Source organism: Chaetura pelagica, unplaced genomic scaffold, assembly GCF_000747805.2.
Source record: "Chaetura pelagica isolate M959 unplaced genomic scaffold, ChaPel_1.0 scaffold396, whole genome shotgun sequence".
In the NCBI taxonomy this organism is placed as follows: Eukaryota; Metazoa; Chordata; class Aves; order Apodiformes; family Apodidae; genus Chaetura; species Chaetura pelagica.
Window position 1 is genome coordinate 38,765 of NW_009953493.1, and position 9,885 is coordinate 48,649.

At 42.2% G+C, this 9,885-nt stretch overlaps 1 protein-coding gene across 1 annotated transcript in view; it reads right to left on the bottom strand.

Moving 5' to 3' along the window:
- PPP1R17 (protein phosphatase 1, regulatory subunit 17) overlaps positions 1–2,768 on the bottom strand; it is an 11,071-nt gene extending 8,303 nt beyond the window's left edge. Inside the window, exons 1-2 of the mRNA XM_009999055.1 lie at positions 2,679–2,768; positions 695–847 (exon numbers count right to left, since the gene is read on the bottom strand). Of these exons, the coding sequence (XP_009997357.1) occupies positions 695–847; positions 2,679–2,760 (235 nt within the window). The 5' untranslated portion in view covers positions 2,761–2,768. The remainder of the gene's footprint in view (positions 1–694; positions 848–2,678) is intronic.
- Between the last annotated feature and the right edge of the window lie 7,117 nt (positions 2,769–9,885).

Sequence of the window (9,885 nt, forward strand, 5' to 3'; positions counted from 1 at the left end):
GCTGCTGGTTTCATCAGGTCAGGTTTCAGTGGCAGTGTCCTGCTTATTCTTCCCTTCCCCAGGTTGGTGGCATTTGGCTCCTGAACTGCAGAGGTCTGTAGATATGCAGCAGCAGGCAGCATCCTACAAGGAGCCCTTTGTTGCTGCTGTGGTTTCTGGCTTCCTGAACCAACCACCCTTTGCCAGAGTTCCCACAAGCTGAAGAGCCCTGCAATTTCCTGAAGGAGCAACATGCAGCTGTCTCATGTGCTCCTGTGATCTCCTCCCAGCCTTCTCTCTGTGCAACCTTGCACTGAGGATGGAGTACGAGTTTCACAAGAAAGTACAGGGGCTGAACCTGATCCTTTTTGATTTTGGACCAGATCAAATCAGAATGTCTAGCACAGCTCAGCAGCTAGAGATAAGTACACATTCATTTATCGCATGAAGGCAGCAAGAATATGAGCTCCAAGAGAGCACATTTTCTAGAGCACATGCCAACTCACCCTCTTAGTCCCAGACACCATTTGAAAACCCTTCACCTAACACAGAATGCTTTTGAGAAACTCAACCTCTCTGACTGCCTTCCCAGGTGCACTTGGTGAGGAGCTGCTTTCTTGCTTGCCATAAGTGAATGAGGGGTCTCTGGACCTTTGCCCAGATTCAGTACCCTCAGCTGAACTGGGATTTTTAAGTCAAGAGATGTATTGCTCACCCGTTAAAGGTGGTGGGGTGTGCCAAGCTGGTGTATCTTTTCTTCTTGGCTTTTTTTGCTCCTGTTCAGTGTTTTGAGAGGCTGGGATGGCTTTACCTTTTCTTGGCTTCTTTTTGAGGTCACAGCTCTTAATCAGCTGATCTGACAGATCTTCTGCAGGGGGAAAAAAATGCATAGACATTGAAGCTGAGGGGAAGTAATAAACCAGATGGTGGAAAGAAAAGCTTTAATACTGCTTTCATCTGAGTAAATTAAAATGCCTCTGGAGAAATATCTCTTAAATAGAAAGTCAGTACAAGAGGCTTCTGTGTCACACTACATGGGAGTCAAGTGGCTTAGGTAGTCCTTGTGTGTTGTAGGTGGCAGACATAAAGCATAGCTGAAGTAGCTGTGGGCAGCTGTGTGCCACGTGGCAGAAGGAAGGCTGCACCATCCCGTGCAGAGGTCCCACAGCCATGTCTGTTTCCTCCAGCGTTAACTGTGCAGGCTGTGTCTTCAAGAGTTACAAGGGCACTTTTGTGAAGGAAAGATTTACATGTGTGGGGTCAGCCTCAGGGGTTGGTAAACTGAGCCAGTATATTGTTCCCTTCAAGAGTTGGCTTTCTTTCCAGAGCCACTGAGCAACTGGTGTTCACTTTTGATTTACACAAGATGACACTGGATTTTTGGGTTTCTCTCCAAGCAAGCCTTGACTCGGATGATTCAGATCGTCAGCATGGATTTTCTGCAACAATATGCGTTTCTGGGTGCTTATGCAAGCCAAAAATGTTGAATCTGGCCTGTCATTAGTATCATCATGCAAACTAATTCTCTGATTTCTTAAAAGCTGCTTGTTTGGCTTCAGCTTGGTCCCCCACACTTCTACCCAAACTCTGACTGCAGACTTGGGTGCAACTGGACTTAATTCTAGGCTCTCACACAGTGTTTCAGGCAGCTGTACGTCTGTGAACCTATGGGTAGACATGGGAGGAATGACCTTCGGGTGAAGTCCCTAGAGGATGTAGTGTCTTCTCCTGGCCCTCACAGGCTTCCTGCATGGTCTTAATGAGCTCATTTAACCTCCCATTGCCTCCATTTCCTGACTGCAGAATGGGACTCATTCTGTAATTATTTAAATAAGCAATTTTAGGTGACAGTTATGTTTGGTAAGCCAGCAGTTGTAAAAGTGATGCCTGTGGCTAGAAATGCTGTATGGTAGAAGCAGAACTAGGATACCCTCCTTGCAGGCCAGATAAATAAAGTTTATAAAATTATGCTTGCCTGCAATGAGACACTTTTGATGAGCAAATGAAACTGCTTTTGTGTGTCATTATTGTCACCACAAGGGTAATAACAAGGAAATAAATTTTTGTTTCTGGGTTGCTAAATCTTCATGACAATTTTGCAAGGCAGGAGTGAAGCAACAGCATTTGAAGTAGAGACAAAGACCATGAATATGCAAAAAGAACATCTATCAAGTATGAAGTCTGGTATTTAGGACTGTGGCGGATGCCTCTGGTACTCTCAGTGCAAAAGTTATGTAGGTTCAAGAGAAGAAACAGATTGATGATGAAGGAGAAAGAGCATTTAGAAAGCTGTCCCAGTGAAGGCAAAGGGGCAGTTTGAATTCTTTTCACATTATTTTACTAAAATTGCATATGGAAAATGTATTCAGGGAAGGCTCAGCTCCTAGCTTTCAGTTCATTGTGTTATAAATGAAGAAACTGCTTTACTTTTTAAATCAGGAAAAAAGAACCATTATTCTTTTTCCTTTCTCCTCTGTAATTAACTGTGCTCTAGAGCTTTGGCTAATATTTATATGCAGGAAAAACTCTCTTTGCCTTTCCATCTGGCGTCAGGAGTGTCAGCAGAAGGTGCAAACTATCAGGTTTCATGAGGGCTCAGTTGTGTCGCTGGTGGGGAAAAATAGTCACTGGACAGAACTTAATGATGTGCAGACAGCACCTCTCTAATTACTGCAGTGACATAATCTAATAACACTTACCTAAAGGGTTACAGTGTGAATCTCGCTTGTCCAGTCTGTCTTCTGGGATATCAAGTGGCTGAACACATTCTGTTGACATCATTGAAATGGGTTTTTCTTCTGCTTCGACTCTACTACACACACACACAAAAAAAAAAAGGACCATGACATAAACCAGACATACTGGTGTTATGTATCCAGTTCCTAGCCAGATCATCAGAAGTTCTTGTCTTCCAGCTGCTCTATGCCATAGAAGCTGCCAGGCTGATTTTGCTGATGTGTGCTAAGAGACACATCTGTTCACTGCTTCGGTTACACACTCCATATTGCATATTTCCACCTGCCTTGCTCTAAGCAACCCACAGTTCCTTGGCTTCACAGAAAAGTACTGACTATGTTTATACAGAAAGTGCTATCACATATACAAAGTAAACATTAGGAAACTGTTCTGTTCTGGTTTTCTTCTCCATTTTTTTCTCAACTGTAAGCTAAGGATCATATTTGGTGTTCATCATAACATCTAACTTTAATTACAAATGCTGTTGAGTTAATCTTCCAGTCCAGCTCCTCCTCTAAGAAAGCCTGGATACTTCTGAAGACCCAGGCATGAGTGCTGCCTCTGAAAGATGGCTTATGCCCACAGACCCTGAAGCCAGGAAGAAGCAGACTTACCCATTGCTTTGGTAAGAGCATGGAAACCCATTTCACAAAATTCATAGTTCTCACTGGATTGCTCTTTTGGCTTTTTTATCCCCCTTTATTCAGAACTGTAGAGGGTCCTGGAGCCCAGCCTCCTCCCTGAGCTCCCCCAGCATCCCTAAAGCTGAGATCTGGTCCTGCACTTGCTCACCCTGGGACCTCCCCAGCTGCCATCAAAGAAGGAAATGAGGTTAATTTTTACTGTCAACCATTTGTATGGCTGTTTAGCAGAAACCTGTAAGAATAAAAGAGCAGTGTGAAAGGAAAAAAAAACCCCAAACTTTCAAACTGAAGGAGCAGTCTGAGTGATCTGTGTATGTCCCTTCTGAAAGCAATAGCTGTGGTGGTTTCTTACTCACAACCCCTGTTCTTCATGTTTGGGGAATAAGAGCAGACTGTGACTTCCTTGTAAGGAGGAGAAAGACAATAAAGAAGAGAAAAAAACAGGAGACAACATGAATGGTATAAGAAAGAAAGATGGGAAGAATTGGGAAAAACGGAGGCAGGTGGAGAAGGAAAGTTAAATAGAAGAGAAAGGTGAGAGAGAAAGGAGGATAGGGAAACAGAAGACTGGGAGTTTAATTTTATCTTGCTGGAGGTAAAGAAATTACCTATATTATTTCTCTGTAAATTGCAGTGGTTGTTTGTCAACAAGAAACAGAACAGTAGGTGAGTTAACCTAGTTTCCATGAGGAGCATGCATCTATATAAAGAACAACTAATCCTCAAGCAAAATCCAGTCACATAAATATTTGCCAAACAAAATATGAAAGGTTGCACTTATAATCATGCACTGAGCTAATTCTTCAGGGGATGGAAAAACATGTCCTAAACTCCAGTGACTTCAAAGTAAGTAGAGCAACACTGGCTGATAGTAATAAAGGTCAGGAACATTGACTCATAATGTACATGTGGGACTAATTCCCATACTCTTTAGTATTCAAAACTCACAAAAATCCATAAAATCCTACAAATTCTTAAATACCTTATGGAAGCAGGTCTGGATAAGGGGTTCAGCCTTCAGCTGTTCACTGCTGAACTGTCCCAGTCCAGCCTCATGTCTTCACTACAGGATTATACTGCCTGGAGACTTCATTTGCCTTTACCAAAAAACCAATCTTCCACTTGGGAAGACCCTGCATAAAGAAATCTTTGAATGCACCTTAGCATGGTATGGTTGCTCTGTTTATCCACTGCATAAATAAACTGTAACTGTGGCTTAAAGTGAAGCATTTAATATTTTATTTAAAACATCAACTCATAATCTGGCCATATGAAGGCTCACATGGCATTTTGTTATTTGAGAGTGTGTTTTTCTTTCAGTATAATTTGATTTTATAGGATTTGATGAGGGCACACTGGCTAAATATTGTGATTATATGAAAAATGTTCTTTTCTGAAGGGTACTGTGTTCAGAAAGTTTTCAGTAAAATCAGAGATACCATTTCAGACTAGTGATTTTTTCTGAACAGGTCTTGAGCCAAAAAAGTTGAAGATAGATGTTAAAATTTAAATGTAAAACTAGTAGTAACTTACATTGACTGGAAATGCCCTATGAAATAGGATGCATTTTGGTTTCATTTCACTAAATTGCATCACGGAATTATTTCACCTAATAAAATTAACCTTTGTAAAGAGACTTAATGTAGGATTGGTATATGCAGATTATTAATCTTCCTCAATTATTTTTTCTTAATACAATAATTCAAAAAACAGTATTCTAAAATAAGTCTCTTAAACCTGTCTTTACATTTTCATAGTCACAGATGCCAAGCTCTCAGCATCTTCAGTGCTTTAAAATGTGCCTTCACAGCCTAACTTCTTACCCCAGTATTTTTTTGTTTGCCCTGCAGCCAGGACTGCCTTGCTTACAAAGCTGTTTCCACATTGCACATTGTGACAATATCTATATGCCAAAAGAATAAAAAGAGAAAGATTACAAAAATTTATCATGAGTTTTGCCATCTTGAGTGTATACACATTGCATATGACACGCAAACCTGTCATATGTTACACCCTGTTGCTGTGCACTACGTGCACAGTTCTCCTTCAAAGGAGAGGTGATGTATGTGAGGGTCGTAATGGTGCTTTTCCAAACCACTAAAATCAATTCCTGCCACTAAAGATACAGATTCCCCAGTAATGTTTTACATGGGGAGGAGGACTGCTATGGGGACTTATGTATGAAGCTATTAATATGGCTTTACAAATGGTAGCATGCTTTTGGCTTTTTGTGTGTTAAATGCAACTCTTTTTCTAGCAGCCTTCATGCTAGCAGAGCTTGCACTCTCTGCTGCTGTCAGCCAGCTTGGTAGATAATGCTTGGACTTTAGATGATGGCTTAAGGTGTTTTTTTCTTGCATTCTGTTGTATCTCTTGACATAATGTGCCACATCCATCCTTAGTGCTAATGTAAGGGTTACTGTGGAGCTCTAAATCACAGCAGAAGACACTTCCCAGGATGGCTATAGATTTTCCCATAGAATCAGGATTTGATAGTCATTTAGCTTGAGAATTTGGTACAATGCAAATAGGCTGGATGACCCCCCCTCTAGACATATGTGCCTAAAGGAGTAACCTGGAATCTCTTTGGGAAAAGGCAGAGCTGATAGACACATCTTAAATGCTTCCCTCACGATTGAGACAAGTTCTAGCTTTGCCTACATAGTTTTGCGTTTGCTCCTTGTAAAAACATTTGGCATTCAACAGGGCTGGCTCTATTTTCAGACAGAGAAGAGCAAGGAATGATAAAGCAGATTGAAATGTGCAGCTATGAGTAAAAGCTACTTTAGCCTCACATGGATTAGCTCTCATGCTGAGTTGCCATCATGTAACACCAGAGCTCCTTTCTAGGAGATGGCAATTCAGATTACATATATCTGATATTTTTGCTTTCTAGATATCACCTTTGGTACTGATGTATTTCTAGATAGCATAAAGCACACTAAAACTTTTTTCATAATTCTCAGTTGCTGTACAGGCTTGATTTAAAATGCCCGAATAAAGCTTTCCAGAGAAAGAAGATGTTGAGCTTGTACCTCTCACTAACATAGTCTTAAAATACACATATATTCATGCAAATAATAGGATTCTTTCTTGGCCTAAATTGTGAGGCTTCATCAAGAGGTCAACCAGTGTGACCAGTTCTATGCTTCCATTAGGTACAAATATTTTGCCTTGAGACAAAGAAAAGAGTTGTGTTTTGCTGTTCTTAATGCATGTGCTGGTTTGGTTTGGTGGGTTTTTTGGTAGTGGAGGATGGCCCCACAGGTGGCTCCTGTAAGAAGCTGAGAAGCTCCCCCAGCTCCAAAACCAGCATTAGAGAGACAATAGATGTGCCTTTCTGACTAACAGACAAAAGGACTGATACAAGATCTGAGCAGAGCAAGCAGGAAGAAAAAAAAACGTCTGGAGAGGAAGAACAGTTCTGTAGTTGGTGAGGAAGAAGGGGAAGAAGGTGCCCAAGAAGTTTCCCTGCAACCCGTGGCAAGATGGCAGCTGTGCCCCTGCACTCATGGAGGAATGTGCTGGAACATTCCCTGAAGGTGCCAGGATGGGTGGACTGGGATTATGCAGCTGTGGAAGCCCCCGGGCCAGGGGAGGTGGCTGTTCCCGAAGGAGCCCATGACTCTGTGGGAAGCCCAGGCTGGAGCAGCTCTGGACCTCGTGGGAAGGATTAATCAAGGAGAGGTTTGTGGAGGACTCTCTGCCATGGGAGGGACCCCATGGGGAAGCAAGGCAGGACTGTAAGGAATCCTTCTTCCTCAGGAGGAAGGAGCAGCAGGAACCACCAGCCTGTGAACTGACTCTAAACCCCATCCCATCCCCCTGTGCCGCTGGGGGGAAGGAGGGAGAGAAACTGGGAACGCAGGGATTTGGGCGAGGGAAAAAGGGAAGAGTGGGGGTAACATATGTAAGCCCTGCTCCGTGTGTCTGTGTCCTGTCTGCATTTGATTAGTGTGAAATTATTATTTTGCCCAAGTTGAGTCTGTTTTGCCCAGGACCTTAACCAGTGAAGAGCCCTCCCTGCCCTTTGTCTTCCCCATCCCACAGTGTGTGTGTGGGAGTTGAGTGAGTGGCCACAGGGCTGGTTCTTTGTTGTCGTGATAGGCCCAAACCACAACAATATGCAGTTAGTTTAATGTAGATACTTTTTCTCAAATAATTAGGCTAGATCTTAAGGCAGGTCCATCAAAAGTGCATGAATTTTTGAGGCTATCTGATCATCTGACATCTAAAGCAACTTTAATTCAAATTTCATGAGAAAAACCTACTCTGCAAGATAGACAACTGAAGCATTGAGAACAAAACTAAAGAGCTGGACTTTTTTCATTTGATCCTAAACTAGGCACAGAGATGGATTTTTAGAGGGGAAAGTTACATCTCTTTCTTGTCTTATAGGATTGGAATAGTTGTAGGTTCTATGCAGCTACATGGAAATTAGGTACATATATATATTTTTATCCAGCATCAAGGCACAATGCAGTTCTCAAGTGAGTCATCAGTAGGTGATCATTCTGGAGAATCAGCAACTCTCATCAGTTATGGGGTAAGTGAACATTCATGTCAATAGTCTTCATCATTGTACATTTAGGGCATGACTTGTTACACATGTATGTCATTCCCTTGTATGCTAAATACTTAAAATTTGTGGACTGGCCCTTTGTAAGGTCTCCACAAACTGCTTCTGAGGACTTCAATAGACCACGTGGTGTTGTCCACAAGTATGTGGATTTTTCTTTTTTTATTCTTCTGTTGTTACTATTGTTGAGAGGAATATTTTGTTTCAACAGTTGACAATATGCCCAAGAAAACACAACTAGTTTGCAAGGCAGACTTAATTCAGGAAAGAAACGGTTGGCATGTTGACGTGGATGTTATATAAACAAGAATATTCTTTATCACATCCTTGTTGGGTGGCATCAATAAATCTGAATTTGTTGACTATTTATTTTGGTGAGTTGATAATAACGTTCCTGAGGAAGCCTGTATGACACTACATACCTATCTTCTCCTGGACCCAGAGCACTTTGTATGAAGATACTTTTGCCATGAGCTGAGAAAAGGAGAGTTCAGGAGCAGAAATGCAGGCAACTGGGGCCCTGGGGTGAACAGCATGCACATGTGCTTGTCCACGTTACCACAGGCAGGACCTGGCTTTGCTGCTGCTGATGTGCTCAACAGTTGGGAGATGGGAAGAACTATGTGTGCTGCCTCATGCAGACACAAAGCAGAGGTTAGACTGCCCCAGCTACAGTCCAGCCTGCACCCAGGACAGCACTTCATAACCCCACCCTAAGAGCTGCTCAGACATTACGGGTTTGTCCTTTAATACTGGTGCATCTTCTCCCACCACTGACATGCTTATGGACTCCTGACAGGTTTTAATTATTAAATTGTTATTAATTGATTTGTCCCTCTCTGGCTGCAATGAGCACACGAGCAAGGAGGGACAGGCAGGCTCACAGCATCCCTAGCTGCTCTTCTCTTCCCTCCCTACATGGGAGGCAAAAACTGACCTTCCTTCTGTCCCATGTCCTCTGCAGTGTCCTATAATGTGAGCAGGCCTCTCATCTGCATGAACAAATTTACAGAAGTGTAAAGAAGAAATAAGATATTATCATCTGGATGTTGTTATCTTGCACCCACCTTCCCAACACAGAGCTCATCTGAAACAGCTCCTGGGCTAAGGGGAATGGCACCACAACTGGCTGCATCTGGCTCCTGCTCTCAGCAGACAACCTTAGCTACTTTTATCAGACAATATGCACCTTCACACATACCCTGGTCCTATCCTCTATTTAAAAAGGCTTCCTGGGCAAATCTTGTGAACAAAGCAGCCCTTTGTCTTGACCCACGAGCTTCTAGTTGGCCCTTGTCCTCCCCATCCCACAGTGTGTGTGGGGGAGTTGAGTGAGTGGCCACGGGGCTGGTTCTTTGTTGTCGTGATAGGCCCAAACCACAACAATATGCAGTTAGTTTAATGTAGATACTTTTTCTCAAATAATTAGGCTAGATCTTAAGGCAGGTCCATCAAAAGTGCATGAATTTTTGAGGCTATCTGATCATCTGACATCTAAAGCAACTTTAATTCAAATTTCATGAGAAAAACCTACTCTGCAAGATAGACAACTGAAGCATTGAGAACAAAACTAAAGAGCTGGACTTTTTTCATTTGATCCTAAACTAGGCACAGAGATGGATTTTTAGAGGGGAAAGTTACATCTCTTTCTTGTCTTATAGGATTGGAATAGTTGTAGGTTCTATGCAGCTACATGGAAATTAGGTACATATATATATTTTTATCCAGCATCAAGGCACAATGCAGTTCTCAAGTGAGTCATCAGTAGGTGATCATTCTGGAGAATCAGCAACTCTCATCAGTTATGGGGTAAGTGAACATTCATGTCAATAGTCTTCATCATTGTACATTTAGGGCATGACTTGTTACACATGTATGTCATTCCCTTGTATGCTAAATACTTAAAATTTGTGGACTGGCCCTTTGTAAGGTCTCCACAAACTGCTT